Source organism: Branchiostoma floridae, chromosome 12, assembly GCF_000003815.2.
Source record: "Branchiostoma floridae strain S238N-H82 chromosome 12, Bfl_VNyyK, whole genome shotgun sequence".
NCBI lineage: Eukaryota > Metazoa > Chordata > Leptocardii > Amphioxiformes > Branchiostomatidae > Branchiostoma > Branchiostoma floridae.
Window position 1 is genome coordinate 4,280,342 of NC_049990.1, and position 22,766 is coordinate 4,303,107.

Sequence of the window (22,766 nt, forward strand, 5' to 3'; positions counted from 1 at the left end):
GTCAGGGTCATGCCTCCTCGTAATTTAGAGCTCGCAGACTCGTCGTCCGATCCAATCGCGCCTAATGTGAGGGGGGTGTTAGTGGCATAAGACAGTGTCAAAAGGGCAAAATCAGGGCCTAACTCCCGGTTGCCAGTTTGATACTGCTTTGGTCTTTTTGATACTGCCTTGTGCCACAGGTAAGTCTACTTGGGCTTGGAGATTACTGGCAGATGAAATGCAAAAAGTTTTTAAGTTTTAGAAAGCGCGAACAACTGTTTTTATACGTCATTTCTGCCAGGTGTTACCATTTGAGAAGAAAGACTGGTGATTTGAAAGAGACATGAGAATTAAATGTCCACTGGGGATGTTAAATGAGAATGTCCCATGATCTACATTGTAGGATATTGACATTACACGGAATTAGGAAAATATCTGCAGATTTCAAATATCATCTGGAAGTTAAGTTTTAGAAAGGGCGAACAGTTGTCCTTGCACGTCATTCCAGCCAAGTATTACCATGGTGATTTGAGAGGAAAGGCCATTGGTTATAAAGAGACCTGTCCATTAGGGTTGTTTAATAAAAATGTCCCATGATCTACATTGTATGTTGTTGACATTACACGGAATTATGAACATATCTGCAGATTTCAAATATCAGCGAGAAGTTAAGTTTCAGAAAGCGCGACCAGCTGTCTTTGTACGTCACTCCAGTCATTTGAGAGGAGAGACCAGCTAGTGGTTATAAAGAGGCCTGCCCACTAGGTTTGTTTAATGAAAATGTCCCATGATCTACATTGAAGGTTGTTGACATCATACGGAATTAGGAAAATATCTGCAGATTTCAAATATCATCTGGAAGTTAAATTTTATAAAGCGTAACCCGCGTCATTCATATCAAGTGCTAGCTTTTGGGAGGAAAGACCGGTAATAAAAGAGACCTAAGAATTAGCTGTCAAGGAGGGTTGATTAATGAAAATGTCCCATGATCTACATTGTAGGTTGTTGACATCACACGGAATTATGAAAATATCTGCAGATTCTAAGTATCAGCGGGAAGTTAATTTTTATGAAGCGTAACCCGCGTCGACGTCATTCATATCAAGTGCTAGATTTTGAGAGGGAAGACCGGTAATTTCAAAGAGACATGAGAGTTGGATATCCAGGAGGGCAGCTCAATAAATGTCCTATGATCTACATATTGTATTTGTAGAATACTGTAATTAGACAGAGATGTGAACTTATCAGCATAGGTTGAATAACAGCGGGAAGTTGAGTCTCAGAAAGTGCAACCCGCTGTCATCTATATCAAAAGCTAGCCTTTGAGAGGAAAGGCTGGTGACTTCAAAGAGAATTGAGAATTAGATATCACAGAGGGTAGCTCAATAAACATGTCTTACATGTTGCATTTTTAGGAGACTGTAATTAGACCGAAATATGAACATATCAGCATAGCTTAAATAACAGTGGGAAGTTGAGTCTCAGAAAGTGCAACCCGCTGTCTTTTACACGTCATCTCTATCAAGTGTTAGCCTTGGAGAAGAAAGACCGGTGATTTCAAGGAGACTGGGAAAATTAGATGTCCGGGAGGGCAGCTCAATAAAGATATCCCCTGATCTACATATTACATTTGTAGGAGACTGTAATTAGACAGAAATATGAACTTATTAGCATAGGTTAAAATATCAGCGGGAAGTTGAGCCCCAGAAAGTGCAACCCGCTGTCTGTACACGTCATCTCTATCAAGTGTTAGCCTTGGAGAGGGGAAAAAAGGTGATTTCAAAGAGACTGAGAATTAGATGTCCGGGAGGGCAGCTCAATAAAGATATCCCCTGATCTACATATTACATTTGTAGGAGACTGTAATTAGACAGAAATATGAACATCAGCATAGCTTAAAATCAGCCTTGGAAGAAGAAAGAAGTTAGTCTTGGGAGAAGAAAGACCGGTGATTTCAAATAGACATGAAAATCAGATATCCAGGAGGGCAGCTCAATAATAGACCTATGATCTACATATTGTATTTGTAGAATACTGTAATTAGACAGAAATATGAACATATCACCATAGCTTAAATAACAGCGGGAAGTTGAGTCCCAGAAAGCGCAACCCGGTGTCTTAACACGTCATCTCTATCAAGTGTTAGCCTTGGAGAAGAAAAGACCGGTGATTTCAAAGAGACATGAAAATTGGATATCAGGGAGGGCAGCTCAATAAAGATATCCCCTGATCTACATATTGCATTTGTAGGAGACTGTAATTATACATAAATATGAACTTATCAACATAGGTTAAATATCAGCGGGAAGTTGAGTCTCAGAAAGCACAACCCGCTGTCTTCTATATCAAGAGCTAGTCTTTGAGAGGAAAGACCGGTGATTCAAAAGAGAGAGAGAATTAGATGTCCACGAGAGTAGCTCAAAGAAAATTACCCATGATCATGTTGCAATTAAACAAATTTATGAACATATCAGCATAGGTTAAATGACCGCGGGAAGTTTAGTTTAGAAAGTGCAAACCGCTGTCATCTATATCAAGAGCTAGTCTTTGAAAGGAAAGATCCGTGATTTCAAAGAGAGAGAGAATTAGATGTCACAGAGAGTAGCTCAAAGAGAATGTCCCATGGTCTACATAATGTGCTATGGCAGGGTGTTGCCATTTCACATATTATGAACATATCAGCATAGCTTAAAATATCAGCGGGAAGTTAAGTTTTATAAAGCGTAACCCGCGTCATCCATATCAAGTGCTAGATTTTGAGAGGGAAGACCGGTAATTTCAAAGAGACCTAAGAATTAGATGTCAATGAGGGCAGCTCAATGAAGATGTCCCATGAGTGGGGGTGGGTACCGGTGCAGAAAATTCAAGTACAGGGACGGTCCACGTCCAGGAAATCAGGTCCCGGTTCCGACCTGAACCTGGACCTAATTATCTGAGAGAACTTGTGAATGGGTGATACTCAAAACAATGGTCTATTTCGCTACAAGGGATTCTGTTTGGTGGAGTATCCCATGTCCATTGGCGTTTTAAAATCCTATTTCCATATAAACAACACTAACCACCCTTGTTTCGGACCAAGTTTGACTGTAAAAACCTTGTAAAAGTGACTATCAACTCTACTCTGTTTCACTCTTGTTATTTTTTGGGACCTGTGTAAGCTCCAAAACACGTGAGCGCCTGCCAGTATATTATCTGTTCATTTTCGAATCGGTCCCCAATGCGGTCCACAGATTTTTTTCAGGGCGGTTTTTCTACCGGTTCAACAAGAAAAAACAAGTTGCAATTACGCATCTTTTCACAAATATTTGACGCACTCGCGGTCCACAGATTTTTTCAAGGCTGTTTTTTTTTTACCGATTCAGCAAGAAAAACAAGTTGCAATTACAAGTTGCAATCCTTTCACTTGTAAGTATTTGACGCACTCGCATGCCACATGAAAACAGAAAAACAAACCCCCCGCCAACATTCAAGTGAAGAATCGACGAACTTGACGATCAAACAAAAGTGATGAAACATCAAAAGCAACAAAGAAAGATGCCAAGAGAAATGAAGCCTATGGTAAATGCAAGAGGATAGAGGACGAAAACAGGAAATGAAATAATTGAACGCTGGGCAGTCGCCTACGTCGTGCTAGTGATGTTAGCGTTTTAAGTGTTTGTGGGTGTGTGGGTGGTGGTGAACGAAAAGGTTACGAATCAACGTATGTTTGACTTGCCTTTCAAACACGGATTAAAATTTGCATTTCTGATGCAATTAGATAAACCATGTATCTCAAGCTCCGTCTGCCCTTATATGTTGTACCAACTGACTTGACTTATATGTAGAGCTGTTTTAAGAAGCGGGAAAACAAGTTGAACCTGTATACACCATCATACATTAGACCTTATAGCTGCTAGTAGTACGATAACACTCCTAGTAGTACTTAAACGTGGATTATCTAGAACTACTTAGAACTTTATCATCCTGGCCTGTACTAAGCTTGTGAGAGCAGAAACGTACACTTAAGGTGTTCTTAATTCCATTCATTCATTCATTCATTCATTCATTCAATAATTCATTCATTCTTTCATTAATTCATTAATTCATTTATCTATTCATTCATTCATTCATGCATTCATTCGTCCATTAATTCATTCGTTCGTTTGTTCGTTCGTTCATTCATTCATTCATTCATTCATTCATTCGTTTGTTCGTTCATTAATTACTGTGACTCGCCACGTAGCACGCGTGCGGTTCCATTGATCTAAAAAATATTTGCTGTCCATTTCAGTTTTGAAATTTCATTGCTTTCTTTAACCGCTTCTTGCTTTCATTTCAGTTCACATGTCAGTGCAATCTGTTAATCTGCTTGTAATTGGTTGGGCATCACTGGCTGTGCCATAATTAGCATGATTTCGAAGTGAAGCAAAATCTCACTGGATTTCTGAGGGGGTTCTGAGAAGCCAATTTTGTCTGTGTATGTGTGTTGCATGTCGTCATAGCTTTTACAATCATTGATGTTCACTAGCTTGGAACATTGTGGCCTAAATGTGCAATTGCTGCGTGCCTGCGAAGCTGGTTTATTGCCCTGAAGGGCAGTTATACCGGCTATAGCGAAGCAGATACAGAAGCTGGTGTGTTACGTCGAAGGGCGACTATGCTGGAAACGCAGATGCATATACAGAAGCTTGTGTATAGAAGAGACACAACACAATAGAAACTGTGAAAGCTTGTTTTCTTCACTTGTAGAAATACATGTAGTAGAAACTTGAGAAAAAGAAAATGGAGATCCGAAAACACCAAACTAGAAAAAGCCCTAGTGAAAGGAAGCGAAGCTGGTCACCGAAAAGGTAGTTATACACCGGAGACCGGTTATACTGGTTCTACACATACAGATGTGTCACACCGAAGGGCTGTTATACGGAATATACAGATACAGTAACTGGTTTGTTACGCCGAAGAGCGGTTTATACTGACTATACAGATACAGAAGGTGGTCTGTTTCACCGAAGAGCGGTTATACGGAATATACAGATACAAAAGCTGGTGTGTTTCACCGAAGGGCGGTTATACGGAATATAAGGATACAGAAGCTGGCGTGTTACGCTGAAGGGTAGTTATACCGGCTATATAAAGTTTAGATACAGATACAGAAGCTGGTGTGCTTGGCCGAAGACCGATTATATGGAATATACAGATACAGAAGCTGGTGTGTTACGCTAAAGCGTTGTTATACTAGCTGTACAGATACAGATACAGAAGCTGGTGTGTTACGCCGAAGAGCAGTTATGCTGAGTATACAGATGCAGAATCTGGTGTGTTACGCTTAAGCGCTGTTTATACTAGCTGTGCAGATACAGATACAGAAGCTGATGTGTTACGCCGAAGAGCAGTTATACTGAGTATACAGATACAGAAGCTGGTGTGTTATGCCGAAGGGTGGTTATGCCGGCTATACACATCCAGATACAGAAGCTAGTGTGTTACACCGGAGGGCGGTTATACTGGTTCTACACCTACAGATACAGAAACTGGACCCAGGTGTGTTTCACCGAAGAGCGGTTATACAGTATACTGAATATACAGATACAGATACAGAAGCTGGTTTAAAGAGGAGGGACCACGATACAATAGACTGTGAAAGCCTGTGTTCTTCACTGGTAGACCTGTAGTAGGTACTTGAGGAAAAGAAAACGGAGATCCCGAAAGCACCAAACTAGACAAAAGCCCAATTGAATCGGTTGACATGAAATACTTACAGCAGCCATTTGGCTGTTTTTCCCTAATTAAGGTTTATCCTTTGTTTGGGAAAACTCTACACGAGAAGACGGGGTAAAACAAAACGCAACAATACTGTAAATGCAGAAATTTTCGCGGTGGTTTAATGTTCGCGGTTGCCGCTTCACCGCGAACGTAAAACCACCACGAACATTTTTTCCACGGCAGTAAGACACTGAAGTGCATGGTGCTACCGCGAACTTAAAACCACCGCGAAAATCCTTTTTCCCGCTACCGCGAAGTTAAACCCCCGCGAACTTAAATGTATTTACAGTATACAGAAACGCCTACTAGGTAGATTTTGGACTGAAGTAACCTTTTGTTGGCCTATATCAAACGATCTCTTTTCCCCCAATTAATTTCTTGCGTATGAATTGTTAGACTCACGATTAAACCCATGTGTCAATCATAGTCCTTAAAGACAGAAGTAGGCCGATGATGATTTGTCAAACGTCATCGGTATGATTGGATTAAAGGCCATTAAAATTGTTCAGTGAGTCAACTACACATCACGCTGTCGTGCAAGAAGCTCTAGGGAATATGTCTTACTGTGTCTGTTGGCCACAATCTTGCCACAGATACCTGATTTTTCTCTAGAGAGGGAGAGAGAGAGAGAGAGAGAGAGAGAGAGAGAGAGAGAGAGAGAGAGAGAGAGAGAGAGAGAGAGAGAGAAATAATCGCCTATTGGTAAATCTGGTGATATTCAATATCATGATCGTATTGCTTTGTGTTCGGCATTGACTAATGTGTACAATAACTCGGTTTGGTTTGGTTTGGTTTATTAGGATCTCCATTAGGCCACAGCAAGTAAATATAGAGCTATAGAGCGAAATGAAAACAAGATGAGTACAAACAAATAAGATGGCTACATTTTCAAAATAAGAAACCAAAAAGTTGTGATAAACTTTGTAACAAGTATTAAAGGGACAAAGCAAAAGCTCTAAAATGACATGTGCACTCTCAAAAATATGTTTAGGGTTTATAGGAATAGCATTTTTTTAAATATTTTCTTTCAAAGAGAATTGCCTGCTTGTAAACCTGGTGTCCCCTCAACATTTACTACTACGTGGTCCGGAGCTAACGCTTGGAAATGACCCCCCCTCTTAGAAAATGTATTTGATGTTTACAGAAATAACAAATTTTTAATATTTTCTTTCAGAGCGAACAACTTGTTTTTAAACCTGGTGATATCTGACTTGCTGACCGCCCTTCTCTGTGTGCCCTTCAACATCGACTACTTCTTGGTCCGGAGCAAACCCTAGTGAATATCCTCCACCCACAGAAAACTTATCTGGGGTTTATAGAAATAACAAAATTTGATATTGTCTTTCAGAGCAAACCGCCTGCTTATAAACCTGGTGATATCTGACCTGCTGACCGCCCTGCTGTGTGTGCCCCTCAACATCGACTACTCTGTATACAATTTTCGGAACAGACACTCATAAAAAAAGGATTTGTGGTTTATAGAAATGACAAAATTTTTTTATTTATTATTTTCAGAGCGAATCGCCTGCTGGTAAACCTGGTGATATCTGACTTGCTGACCCCCCTGCTACGTGTACCCTTCAACATCGACTACTCTGTATACCATTGTCGGAACAGACACTCATAAAAAAGGATTTGTGGTTTATAGAAGTAAAAAAAAATTGATATTTTCTTTCAGAGCGAACCGCCTGCTAGTAAACCTGGTGATATCTGACTTGCTGACCCCCCTGTTACGTGTACCCTTCAACATCGACTACTCTGTATACCATTTTCGGAACAGACACTCATAAAAAAGGATTTGTGGTTTATAGAAGTAAAAAAAATTTGATATTGTCTTTCAGAGCGAACCGCCTACTTGTAAACCGGCCTGGTGATATCTGACCTGCTGACCGCCCTACTCTGTGTACCCTTCAACATCGACTACTTCTTGGTCCGGAGCAAAAACTCGGGAAGGACCTCCACCCTCAGAAAACTTATCTGGGGTTTACAGAAATAACAAAATTTTGATATTGTCTTTCAGAGCGAACCGCCTGCTAGTAAACCTGGTGATATCTGACCTGCTGGCCGCCCTGCTGTGCGTGCCCTTCAACATCGACTACTACGTGGTGCGCAGCGAGGACTGGATCTTCGGCACGGCCATGTGCGGGGCCGTCAACTACATCAAGACCGTGAGCCTCTACGTCTCCACCAACACACTGGTAGCCATGGCGATAGACAGGTGGGTGATCTTTGACCTTCAACCTTTGTACTGATATCAAGTGTCCGTAAGATTAGTTTTCGAACTCTGTATATATCAACCCTTATTCCAGCTATGGCCCTCCCCAGCCACATTGGGAAGCCACAAAACCTTTCCGGTAGACTACCGGATATCACGGGGGTTATCTCTTATTGTTTGTCACGATTATTTCACGGCGTCTATTTGTGGCCGTGTCCCGGCTTGATTTTAACTGCTCTCATTCACTCAGATCCGCATGCTCCGGGAAGGAGCGTCGCGCCACCACAGATGGTTTTCCATGTAGGTCTGTTGTAGGCTGACTCCCAAGCAGTGGTTAAGTCTAAGCCTGACTGCATAGTTTGATTCTAACTGCGTGATTTAAAAAATCTCGGTGCCCAGCCGTGCCCAAAAATAGCCCGGTAGCCAAAAGTCCAAAAAGCCCCGTATATATTCGATGGGGCCCCTTTTACACTTGTGACAATATTGCAAGCCATATAGCCTACTCCGAAGTGGATTGGTTTGAAATATTAGAAAAACTCCCAGTAGAATCCTGCACACACATTCCGAGTTGTAATGTGCCCATAATAGCTACCATTTCCTCTACATGCTTCCGCGTTGGCGCCTGTACCGTAGGATTCAGTCCACTATAATGAACCGACGAAATGTCAGTTGTAGCCTCGGGCCTTAAAGTCTACCAGGTATACCATCCGCTTAAGTTATTTATGACTCACTTTATTTTAACACATGAACGAGATAATTCGGTTGGCATTTTCTCTACATGTTTCAAGGTTCGTGACAGTACGATCTGAAAAAGCACATGGAACTGCCAGTTGTCGATTTTTTACGTCTTCCAGTTATACGATCCGCACAACTTTTTTTATAACTCACTTTATATCCTTGCAACACTTGAACGAGATAATTCGGTGACCATTCACTCTACGTGTTTCAAGGTCCGTGACAGTACGATTTGAAAAAAAAAGCAAATGGATGTGTCAGTTCTTGCCACCGACTTAATGTCTACCAGTTATAAAATCCGCACAACTTTTTTATAGCTCACTCTTCATTCTTGCAACACTTGAACGAGATAATTCGGTTGGTATTTCCTTTACATGACAGTACGATCTGACAGAGGAAATAAAAAAAAAATGGAAGTGCCAGTTGTCACCTCTGACCTTAATGTCTTCCAGGTATACAATCTGTACAACTTCTTTTATAACTCACTTTACATTCCTGCAACACTTAAACGAGACAATTCGGCGGCAGTTTCGTCTAACTGTGTCCACGTCCGTAACAGTTCGATTTGAAAAAGCAATGGAAATGGCAGTTATCGTCTCTGACCATAACTTCTTCAAGTTATACAACCCACACACCTTTTTAGAGCTCACTCTCAATTCCTGTAACACTTTAACGAGATAATTCGGCTGGCATTTCCTCTACATGTTTCAGGGTTCGTGACAGAACGATCTGAAAAAGAAAATGAAAGTGCCAGTTTTCACCTCTGGTCTCTTCCAGTTATACAATCCGCACACCTTTTTTTATAACTCACTCTCCGTTCCTGTAACACTTGTACGAGATAATTCGGTTGGCATTTCCTCTACGTGTTTCCAGGTTCGTGACAATCAAACGTGTTTCCTAGTCCTTGAGTAGGATCTGATAAAGCAAATGGAGGTGTCAGTTGTCGCCTCCGACCATATATGTTCACCAACTCTGTCATCCACATTAGTCATTTAAGACTTACTTTATCCTCCTTCTACCATGTGTCTACATTTTAAACACATATAGTTTAACAACCCTGACTCAGAAGCTCAGCAGGCTTCCGGCAAACGGAAGGGTCTGAGGCAGAGGTGTGCTCATTCCGCTTCACCGCGCAAGCGCTCACGTTTGACTCTCACCTCGCTTTACCCACTATAAGGCTATTCGTGACTCTGCGAAATTCGTGATTCTACTTGCTTCCGGGCTACGGAAGTGTCTCAGATGTGCTTAGTTCACCCCAGTGAGCAAGCCGTCACGTCTGACTATCAGTTCTTTCTGCACGCTGAAGTTAATTATGTCTCATTTTGCTTTCCTTCAATATTTTAAACACATGCATGATTTCCTAAACGTGCTTCCAGATAAGGTATAGGTGGTAACATTTCCAGACCGGGGCCGGTGGCCAGGCTGGGATGTTTTAAGAAACGAGAAATGAAACTATACCTAGAAATATACACAGATCATGTACATTGTGCATTTTATGCCTTTTATATCATTTTTTCGCTCCCGAAAGCTCGGGGAGGGGTGTGTGTTTGCTCACTGGGCCAGTTGTCCCTCTCTACATTGCTTCTTTTTACCTGCTGAAGTTATTTACGACGCACTCTACCTTCCTGCAACATTTGAAACACATCATTCGGAAACTATAACCAAGGAGGTTAAAGAACCTTCTTGCTATAACTTAACATGCTTACGACAACATGCAATGGTCACTCTAAAGGGCAACCTACTACTTCTGGCCATCTCGTTTCTGTACCCACTTAGCCTATTCGTGATTTATTTTATTTCCATCCGGTATTTGAAAGGCATGATTCTACTTCCCTGCTAAAATTAGAGGACCCAGTTTGGCTACCATTTTGTCAACATGCTACGGAGGTGTCCAATGTGCGTTGAGTTCCCTCTAACGGCCAAGTTGCCACTTTTGAACACCCCTTCTCTGTACCCACTTAGGCTATTCGTGATTTATTTTTATTCCATCCGGTGATCTAAAGGTATAATTCGGCTACCATTTTCTCTACATGGATTTAGCTTCACCGGGCTACTTGTCCCATCTGACTATCACCCCATTATACACTCAAGTTATTTACATGTATGTCTTTTTCTGTTTTCCTACAATATTTGGATCACATAAATGAATAATAGATGAGCAAATGATCTACCATTTCCTCGAGTATCTCATTCTCAATTCTTCAGGCCCACTGGAATTATTGATTACTTATTTTACTTTCCTGCTAAATTTAACAGGCATATTTAGGCTACAATGTGAGGCCTACGACACATTTTCAAACCGGGGCCCGGCCTGGCAGCTTTCGGGAACAAAAAGTATGATATAAAAGACAACAAACTACACAAGACGTAAAGAGAATAGTCGTGAGCACTATTTGTGTAACGTTATATTCGTACGTATACATTTCTATTTTTCGTTTCCACAAACAGCCCGGCCGGGCGATGGTTCGGAAATGTCCCGTGAGCCTTGCTGAGGTGTCTCAGGTGTGTTGAGTTTGCTTCACTGGGAAAGTTGTTGTCTCGGCTCGGACCATCACTTCTTTATACATATCAATATCATCATCATCATTCTAGTCTCCAAGCAGACCCATCGGTGCCTTAGAGATAATATATCAAAGCTGGCAAAGGAGAATAGCCGGCCAAAGGGAGATAGCCGGATAAGGGAATCAAACGGGCACCTGGTACCGCTATACTAAGTCCCTGGCCAGCATTGATACTATTTCTAAGGCACCGTAGGGTCTGCTTGGAGACTACATCATTCATCCTCGTGTGAGGTGGAGCAGACGAAGTTAGTCCTTCAGAACTGCTTGTCTTTCATCGCAGAGAGTAGCCCTTGCCCTTCCAGCCCTGTTTCGGCCTCGATGAGTTTCTTAAGAGTTGTGTTTGGCCGGCCGACCATTCTTTATACACGCTGAAGTTATTTATGACTCACTTTCCTTTTCTACAATATTGGACCATCTTTACGAACCCATATCGGCATCTTAACGGCCCCCATGTAGACGCCAGGTGGAGCTTAGCTCGGAGTTACGCAACTGACGGATGGCATCTCTATGCCTTAATAAATGTATCGAGCAACCGGTGCAATGGCCGAGTGGGTAGAGCGTTCGCCTTGCACTCGGTAGGTCGTGAGTAAGTTTCATGGCCAAGTCATACCGAAATCTTTAAAAACGGTACATGCTGCTTTCTTTGTCTAGCACTCGGCATTCGGAAAAGAGTATGGAAGTTGACCACACACCTCTACCTGTTGACTAGCCCCCTGCCGTAGTGATTGCACAAAGTTGTGTGGCCAAGGGCTACTGAAACGGAGATGGGCGCCGCCCCATGCGCCATCACCCCAAAGAGAAGGACTTTGATTTTTGACTTTGTCGCTAGCAACAATTTCCAGACGCATACCCGGGCATGTAGGGACATTCAGGCTTTCATCGTACCATGAATATGCATAGCAAAAATATTGCATCCAATCTTTTGTACGCATTCTGCAGCAGAATGTTACACTTCTATCCTATTTGAGCAGAGTTGTAAACAATCTACCTTTGGGGTATAGGACTTGTCAGGTTGAATGCATAGAAGCTTCCATCATTCGGCGGAAATTCAATGAACTGTATCCGGGGACATATAATCCGGTCGCCTGTAAGCAGTCGACTAGTCTGCGAGCAATTTGCACGCTTCTCGTAGGCATTTTTAGTCGTGCCAAGGGAAATACATTGCTACTAAGACTTTCTTAAGGCGGACATTTGGGTCTTAAAGTGGGCCTCAGTTCAAACACTTTGCTGTGTGATAGGCTGTATGGAGGAGATTTAGAATGTGTTGACGTCATCCTGCGCCGGTGTCCTGAAACGCCCTACCTCAGCCTCTGCCAAGCGTCCTGTCCTCGACCTTACTGAGGGAGAATCTTTCTTTGCTTCTGGACAGTACAGGGACATTGTGGGACTGTACTCAAGTTAACCAATCATAGTAACAGTGTCGCATACAAAGGACAATAAACTCAACATCAATAATAACATGAAGATATGGAACTGTAATATGATGGCCAACATTTACACCCCTTCAGTACGACATGAAGTTTTGTGACTTCTTTATCTCCTTGTGGGAAGTGTGCACCACTCAGACAGAATTAAAACTTTTATTGTTCAATGAATAATCTTTAAAATCGTGTATTTGTTGTAGATACCTTTAATCTGAGTTGAGACAGTGGCAAATTTATTCCCGGGTCCGTTTCTCTCAACCCTTCAAAACCACCTCCGTCATTTCAGCACCAAGGACAGGCCATGTTTGTTGCTGGTACAAAAAACATCGTTTGAACATCAAGACACCGCAGAGGACCTTGCAACCAGTTTTCGTCACCCTTGTCAGTTTCTTCCTTTTCTTAGTTACCTCCATGAAATGTCATGGAGGTTATATTTTACCCTGTGTTTGTCTGTCTGTCTGTCTGTCTGTGTGTGTGTAAACAAGATAACTCAAGAACGGCTTGGTGCATTGGTTTCATACTTGGTGTGTTGGTAGGGTGTGATGAAAGCTGAAAATGATTAGATTTTGGGCCCCCTAGCGGCTTCCCTTGGTACTGCAGCGCAACTTCTGGGTTTGCTATCTCGTGTTCTGAGCAAGCTATGGTCACGATTTTGAAGTATTAGATAGCTCTTGTGCTCGGAAATAAGTGACATAAGTTTGGGCCCCCTAGCGTCTAGTTTTGGGAAAGCAGGGGCATTTTTGTGAAAAACTTCTGAAGACGATAACTCAAGAAGGGAACAACGGATTTTCATCATTTTTGGTATGTAGGTACCTTAGACAATGTTTTACAAGATAAGATACTAATTATGCTAAACAGGAGTACATTTGCATAATTAATGAGAATATTCTATCATAGCAGTTTTTTCAATGTATCTCTTGTTCCAGACATGCCATGGTCTTGACGTTTTGGTGATAGATAGCTTTTGGTGTCATGACAAAGTGAGGCAAGTTTCAGCCCCCTAATATTTAATTGTGGAACTGCATGGGTGTTTTTGTCAAGACACTCCAAAGAGGATAACTGCAGAAAGGAACGACGGATTGCCTGCATTTTAGGCATGCGGGTAGCTTGGGCAAAGATGTTCATAATGATATACATGTTATGCAAATGAGGACTTAATTTGCATACTTAATGAGGAAATTGTATAGTTCCATTGTTTTCAATAACTGGACCTCAATACATGTAACACATGTTAATCATGATAGGTGGAATATAAGCAGATACCAAATATGGTAATGAGGAACTTTTTTGCATAATTTATGTAAAAATTGCAAAACCGCTTTATGATTAATAATGGGAATTTTATAACTGTGACATGTGTACGTTAGTCAATGATGAACAACACCATGCATTAATTATGTTAATGTGTTAGTCAATTGCATGAAATTTACGAAAGCTCTAAATTTTCATGGAGGTATGAGGTCGCCGAACTCTAGTTACATCTTCTTTTCATTTATTTATTTGTCTGTTTGTTTGTTACATGTTCTATTTTTGTTTGTTTGTTTGCTACCTGTCTTTCACCATCCCTGGACGGTTCCTTGAAGTTCCGTAACACTTCAGTTTTGTTTTCTTTTCTGTGTTTAGCCTTTAGGAGTTCTCCGTACGAACCATTATTTTGCTTAGTGGAAAAGACTAAACTTTACGTAACCAACACCAAGTTAGATTGGGACTTACCCCAAATTTTCAACCAAGTTGGTTACGTAAAGTTTAGTCTTTTCCACAATGTTATTTACCAACACAGATGAACATTATTTTGCTTGACTCTTCACAACCCACTGCCTCTAAGGTCTTAACCTCACCAACATGTTTGTTGTTTTCTGTTTGTGGCACTGTTAAAGTAAGTTGTCAATTTAAATGGCTTTTTACATTGTCTTGTTCGTGACAAAGCAAAATGGAACACTAGATACCAAGGAAAGAGAAAATAACTGTTCTTTAGGTTTTCTCTCATTTGGACGGCCACTCTGTTTTACATGACTATTTTACTTTGCAGTCATGTCTCAAGCATTAATCACTTTACATTATAAGCCATCGGACTTAAGCTGTTTATCAAGTGTAACGTCTGTTCGACAAAAATCTCTCTGGACTTTTACGTTTGATCTATCGCACGCCAGAGCGTGTCCCCACGTTCAACACACGTGTCATGTATTCCGTGGTGCGCTCAAGCTGTGGCTCTCCTAAACTGGAGACCTAAATTTTAAATTTATCTGGTGTATTTTCAGCCAGCTGCAGTAGCCAAAGTGAGTAATGAAGCTGATTAACGTGGCCAGGGCACCTCCTCGGGAACGGGACCCCGTTTTACGTCCCTCCCGGAAGACGATAGGCTTAATGTCCCACTCCAAAGGACTGCAAACGTGTTATAGAATAGGAACTGGTAGATCAGGATTCAAACCCGTAATCTCCGGTTCCAGAAGCAGGATAACAACTAGAGCACGCGGCTCGCAACGAAAGAAGGCTGAGTTCCAGCATCCATCGACCTACTTGAAGGGCATAAACAATTTTGCCGCAGCGAAAGAGGGCTGAGTTCCAACGAAAGAGTTCCAGCCTTCATCGACCTACTTGAGAGTGAGGGCCATAACAACTTTGCCGCATATATCAAAACAAAGCCTTATTGACCCATGACAACTAATCGCATATTTTTCAATCTCTTAGGATCAAGAATGAATTGAACATTTTGGCTGGAAGGTCCGGGAAGGCGTCTTTTTTGTCAGAGTTGAATAGATTGGAGCTTATCAGATGTCAATATGCACCGCTTCTTTGATGCCATCAGTCGCTGCTGGTGACAGCAATGTGATAGCAAGAGCCGACGATAGATCATGTCGGCACACAACAGGAATGGACAGAAGGGTTTTCCTTTGGCAAGACGCACATTTCCGGGGGAGCTTCACAAACACTACTATCAAGGTTTGGGTCATCTTTCAAACCGTCTGGATGCACCCTGGCTACACTGAAGCTCATTTCCAACCTCGACTTACTTACATCAACTTCAAATCATATGGGCCATTCCCAAGTTTATCTCTTATATATATGCCAATATGGCCTCCTTCGGTCAATATTGACCATGGTAAAATCCTAATTGATATCAGCCCTCTACGTCGACTGTGGCTGTTCAGTCCTATACCGGAATCAGATCTGTTGCAGAGTTCTTTTCGCAGATTCCGCTTTTCGTCTGCCATGCGCATCAGTCTGGTTTATTACCTCCATGAAATGTCATGGAATGGAGGTTATATTTTCTGTTATGTGTCTCTGTCTGTGTAGATGATTACTCAAGAACGGCTGGATGGATTGGTTTCATACTTGTTGTGTTGGTGGGGTGTAATGAAAGCTCGAATCGATGAGATCTTGGGAGCCGTATCTGTCGTTATAATCGATGTAATAATATCAAAAATCACCCCTATATTTGAGATATATTGGTACAGGCATCGTGCTTTATGTGTTATTTAATGGGCTTAGCTGCAAGCAGATGGTGAGGTGACAGCTGTTTGGGGAACCCCCAGTAGTTTTATTTATGTCTGCTTAGGACTGTTTGAAATATTTAACAGTTGGCACAGTAGTTACCTCCATGAAATGTCATGGAGGTTATATTTTCTGTTATGTGTCTCTGTCTGTGTACAAGATTACTCAAGAACGGCTGGGTGAATTGGTTTCATACTTGGTGTGTTGGTGGGGTGTGATGAAAGCTCGAATCGATGAGATTTTGGGAGCCGTATCTGTCGTTATAATCGATGTAATAATATCAGAAATCACCCCTATATCTGCGATATATTGGAACAGGCATCGTGCTTTAGGTGTTTGTTAATGGGCTTAGCTCCAAGCAGATAGTGAGGTGATTTGTATGACAGCTGTTTGGGGAACCCCGAGTTTTTTAAATATGATAATTAGTTTTATTTATGTCTGCTTAGGATATCATGGAGATGTGAAGCGTAAGACTTAGTATAATTGTAAGAAGTTGAGGTACATTTAACGGTAATGCTTAACAGGTATGGATGTCTCACATACTGTACTGCTGATTTGAGTGACATGGTGATTAAAATGCCATTAGGTCCTCTCATCTGGGTTGGGTGTCAGAAGTTTTATGGGCGATACAGATGTTCTGATTTCGTTACGATAAGGGACAGTTGTTAGTTGTCTCTTTCGTAGCCACTGGTACTTGTTTTTTAGCAGACGGGGTTGGCGCCAAGTATTCATCTTACAGTTGGTGTAGGGCTGTCAGAGAAAAGTGTGCATCTCGTTTTTGTACCGTGTGAACATCTGGTGTTATGACATATTGGTGGAAAATCAAATCACCATCTGACTAAAGTTGGCCACATCCCTTCTTCTTTCTGAGTTTCCCAACTTCCTCCCACCACACCGCTCTGAGGCACATAGTCGAACCTCAATAATGCTGACAACCTTAGACAGTTTAAATGCCAAACATCAAGCTTAAGGAACACCACGCTACCATATGCCGTCGACCTCTTAAACGCACATTACACAATTAAGTGTCACATTTTAATAATTACTAATCAGATGGACATCCTCTGTGTCATTAGATAAATACGCCACTACTTTCCCATAACATCTATAACCATTACTCTCAAATACAACCGACTATAAACATACATACCATCCACAAAAAAGCAATAAATATTTCATGGAGGTATGAGGTCCCCGAACTCTAGTTATAAGAATATCTCTTATCAAGAATAGAGTGAAATGTTGTGAAACAATTTTTTGTTTCGCATAACCCATTTTCACGTAGCACAAGTATTTGATATAGATTGATCTTAGCATAAGCACATGCGCGAGGCAGTCGCCGTGCTTGTATGGTTTCTAGCAGTAACTAATCTAATAGCCGGTGCGCGTAACCGCACATGGTAAAGGATGCAAAGTGAGAAAATGCAATTTTGTCGAAAAAGATTGATCGGGTCGGCGCAAGTATCTGATGAAGCGAACGGATTTGAAGTTTATCCTGTGTGTAACAGCCTTGAAGCTGAGGTGTAATTTAGTTTCGGATGGAAGCTACCGAGCTAAGTCATCTTCTAGTGATTCAAGTAGAGAGAGACATCTTACAGCGCGTACAATATATAACTGTTGATGGCCTAATCTGATCAAAGGGAGAGCGGCATGGGAAAATTCAATTTCGTTGGAAAGGCTTGAGCAAGCCCTAGTATCAGTCATCAAAAGAACATGGTGTGGTATAGGTCGTTGGAAAGTCCGCTAACACTGTTTGAAGGTTCAATATGTATGGCCTCCTTCACTTGATCTTGATACAATCTTAATCCACGTGAGTCCTGTAGTATTGGCTCTTAACAGTCCTACATGAAAATGTCTGCTGTCTCTGCTACATGGCTTAGACCAGTGCTAGTAACAGTCTTACAGCCATTCAAATGCCTAATGCGGACCCGGATAATTAATTCTGTACACTTTATTCCGATTGCAACAGGGACAATACTATTTGGACACTATGCTAACTAGCTGATATTGTGACCACATACATATACATATACAATACAAAAAGGAACAAAGCGTAAATACAGTCATGGCATCAAGCATCGGCCACAGCAACAGAAAACACAGAAAAATAGAGCCAATACTAAAAGAATTCCATTGTTGGAAGTGAAAATATACAGAAAAAATGTCATTCAAATTTTTGGCAAGTTATAAGTTAGTTCGGGCATGTAGTTTTTATGTACTCGCCCGATAGAATAGGTGAAATTGAGAAAACTTGTCCAACTCTGGAATTCATCAGGCTTCCCTAGCACTAGCAGGTATCTGATGATGCCTCGAGTGACTGACTGACTGACACTAGAGATGTCTTTGTAGCCATCTGGCACATAGAATACTGCATTACATAAGCATCGCAAATCTGGGTTGACATTTCGTTGTTACATCCAGCCTTCTTTCCTGGCACATTTACGATTCCAACCTTTAAAAGACCTCGACCTTCCAGTTTAAAGTGAGACCTCTGGCGGTGACTGTTGTAAAAGTATACACCCCGCCATCTCTAGGGGACTTAACACCACCCACTCCCGCCATATCGCAAAGTCTCAGGAGATGAACCAGTGAACGTTCCGAGCATTCTTATTGGCTTTCTCGCGTCAGCTTACCGCTGTTGGGTGTACACTTACCAAGTTATTCAGTTCCGATTAGTTATACTTTCGTAAGTTACATGCAGCATTGTGAGTTGCCAACTAAAATGGGGTAAATTGTCTGCAACTATTGCGCTAGATATATTAGAGGCAACTTTAATTCATGTTTGAATTGGCAGAGAAAATTGCAAAGGGCTTACTGTGATAAAGAGTTTTCGAAATTTTCGTTCGCTTTTCGTGAATATAGGGAGTGAAAAGTTTCGCAAGTGAGGATACAAATGGACGAAAATATAATGGAGGTTGCGAATATGAATGGCTTTTGTTACAAATAAAGTTGTTACACAAGATGGTAGCAGTGCTGTAATTGGCAACAAAGCGTGTACCGAAAATCTAGGTCTTGCAACAGTAGATCTTTTGAGAGCCAATGTATCGAAGTTATGCTTTTGCTTTACTCAATAAGTAGGTAACAGGAGATGGATATAGTTCTACAACATCAACTACCCTAGGTGTCCCTTTAAAAGTTGAGGACTTTGAAAGGCTGGGATCGCTTTTGCATTCTGTGAACTTTCTTAGTATCAATAGCGTGCATCCGGATATCCGTATCAAATTACACCACATCAAGCCGACTGGGAACTCTTGTCTTTCAATACGAATGATTACACCACTCACCTTCACCTTAACGACAAGGGCCGGTTGAGTGGTGTTCAGTGCGCTAGACTTGAGATGGCTGGGTGTTTAACTTTACAACAGTAGCCATAATATCCAAGGCGTTTGAGTGGTGTTCAGTGCACTTGAGAAGGCAGGGTGTTTTAACTTTACAACAGGATCCACACTTGCCAAGGCGTCGAGTTTAAGGTCGAGGACGTTGGAATCGTGAGCGTGCACAGAAACGTTTAAAGTAATTTTAGTAGAAATGGCTGCTTAGGACAACCTGAGATGGCAGGGTGTTTTAACTTTTTCGACAGGATCCACACTTGCCAAGGTGTTGAGTTTAAGGTCGAGGACGTTGGAATCGTGAGCGTGCACAGAAACGTTTAAAGCAATTTTAGTAGAAATTATTGCTTAGGACAGTCTGAGATGGCGGGATGGTTGTCTTTATAATGCTAAACACTCTATCCAAGGCCTCGCGTTTAAGGTCGAGGTCTTTAGAATCGCGAGCGTGCACGGCAAACAAAATTGATCCTAGCACAGAAACTTAAAATTAAGTGATTTTAGTTTTGAAATGCTTGAGTAGTTCATTCTGCCTGTGTTCAGGCCTCATGCCATGGGAGGTACTGAAGATTAAGATAAACGTAGCCCTTTATGGCCTCTTAGCCTTTTTAAGGCGGTAGAGGCAGTGGGCTGTTATCTATTGTGTCTGGGGGCTCGGTGTTGGAAGACGGAGCTCATCCCTCTCTTTTCACCGAGTGTCCACGGGCGCCATTCCGAATTCCCTGCCGAACGTTGTGTCTTAAGGAACCTGGAAAAGCATTTCACAAGCATGACTTTTCCCACCTCTACCTAATCTCCAAGCAGATCCTACGATAGCATATGCATAAGCAAGTATCAATGGCTAGCAGAGGAGTGCAGCCGGCCTAGGAGCGTGTTTGGCCGGCTCCAAGTTGCTGATGACTCCCTTTGCCCAGCTATTCTCCTTGGCCAGCTTCAGTACTATTTTATGGCACCGTAGGATCTGCTTGGTGTTAAACCTGACTTCGGTTGAGGAGGTAAAAGGTGGTGGAAAGAGAGGGATGGGCTTTGCCTTCCAATACCGTGCCCTAGACACAGTGGATAACAACCCACTACCATTACCTTAAAGCCTAAAAAGGCTATAAAAGTACATTCATCTTTCTTTTAAACTGCTGGCACCAACCATGTGGGAATTTAGATACCGAATAGAACTGTAAGTGTCCTTAAAAGCATACTCGTGATATATAGCGGCCTATGTAGTTAAGATGACCCATCCTTTCATTATACCAACCAAAGGCGTTACTCACAAAACCTTTTCGATATTTTGTTCTTACACAAGAAATCTTGCCTAAGAAGCCTATGTATCGAAGTAATGTTTTACCTTACTCACTAGATAGGTAACATGAGATGGATACTACTACAACTACCGTTTACCGTACGTCTAACATAAAAGGTTAAGAACTTTGAAAGGCTGTGATCGTTAGCCTGTCTGACAAGCAAATTGGCCGTAACAGAAAAACGCTAACGTGCGTTTGGCAACAACACAAAAAGGACTACAAAGGTCCGTACGCGCACGTGTGGCTTTGTGCCAACCCGTGGGTGGTAATTTAGATACAAATGAAACTAAATAGAGTTCCTGTCGATGGTGGCGTCAAAAGGCCAAATGGCCAGGCTAGCGGACACAAAACCGATTGATTGCGGGTTCTATTCCCGAAATTACTGACTGGACGTTGGTTCTTAGGAAAGGCACACGCCTTTCCTCTTCCACATAGGTGTACAAATGTACAAAGTTCGGTCGGGGAGGCTAACGTCACATTTACAAACCGGTCCCGACCGTGTACTAGTACTTTTGTGTTGGAAAGAAGTTTAGCATTGTACCATGATTTCAACGACTACTCTCTTTACGTCTTGTGTAGTTTTCTGTCTGTTTTCTGACGGGCGACAGCTGCCCAGCCGGGCTTCGGTTTACAAATGTGACGTCTTAAAAGATGTGAGGAGAGGGATGGGCTCTGCCTTCTAATAACGTGACCCAAAAACAGTAAATAAGAACCCACTGTCCCTACGGCATCAAAAAAAGGCCATAGAACTACGTTTGGCTTTTTTCTACTCCTTGTACCAGCCATGTGGGAATTTAGATACAGGTTGGAACTGTCAGTATTGGTCAAAAACTTACTCCGACGCGAATAATACCGGGGGTGTTTGTATAGGATCAACCAACCTGATGTTATATCAACCCAAGGCGTTTGCTACAAAGCTCTTTTAGGATTTTGTTCTTACAAACCAAATCTTTTGAGAGCCTATGTATCTAAGTAATGCTGTTGTACCTTAGGCAGGGGATTTATGTGTACTAGATGTGTATTAAAACCATATGTTACACATGGCTTATCGAGTTTTTATCGTGAAAAGAACTTGAGCCATTGAAAATCTCCTTCATACGTCACACAGCATATCACAGCATATAGAAAAAGAGAGAAATTTATTTGCTTTGCCAGTGGGCTAGAATCATAGTACGCGCGGAAGTTATACTAGTATACATGCTAATGCCATAGAATGCCAAGGACAATTCCAATATCGAAGAAGAAGCTATGAAAGAACAAAAATGTAGAATCTACTGTTCGATATACCATACTACTTTACTGTTTAGTCATTTATTAAACCCACCTGACCATCTAAATTCCATAATCAATGCATTTTCGGCCAAACTGCTATTCGCACGCTCGCATCAGTTTTGGGGTTCCCAGAGGATACCATCCATATAATCAAGTCAACATGGCCTAAGCCATCGAACGTGGCAAACCTCGTGTTCACGTTTGTCTTGATCACCATCTGTGTGGAAAACAAGCCCAGCTGTCTTCTTATGACGCTCGCGGGTCTCGGGAACTGTCCGTGGTTCTGAATTAAAGGTTATTGCTTTCAAGATGAAAGGGCATAAAACAAACACTGGCAAGTTCGCCACCTTGTATTTATCACCGCCGTCTGGTCTTTTCCAAATGTGGTGTGCATCCTTTCAGGCGCTGTCGTGTGGTGCGTAATTGTATATGATACCAGTGACACTAAAGAGCAGCATTATCAACATTATGAAGGTACTTTTCCTACTAAGATCATCGAATCAATCTATTACATATAATACATGGGGCATTTCATTTTCAAATGTCTTCAAAGAAGAAGTCAACCCCCGTAATAGTTACGTAGATTTAGTGCCCTATTCTGTACCGTATGTATATTTATTTACTTAATATTTGTATTTAGAATTTAGTTTATCTACATGTATCTAGACCACATTCATTCATTTCATGTATCTAGTCTTCCTTCACTTGCAATTAGCCCCATGGGC

General features: G+C 41.7%; 1 protein-coding gene across 1 annotated transcript in view; it reads left to right on the top strand.

The window, feature by feature from the left end:
• The window catches only part of LOC118428037 (prokineticin receptor 2-like), a 39,876-nt gene that overhangs the window by 11,644 nt on the left and 5,466 nt on the right, over positions 1-22,766 (top strand). Inside the window, exon 2 of the mRNA XM_035838003.1 lies at positions 7,742-7,939. Coding sequence (XP_035693896.1) covers positions 7,742-7,939 — 198 coding nt within the window. The remainder of the gene's footprint in view (positions 1-7,741; positions 7,940-22,766) is intronic.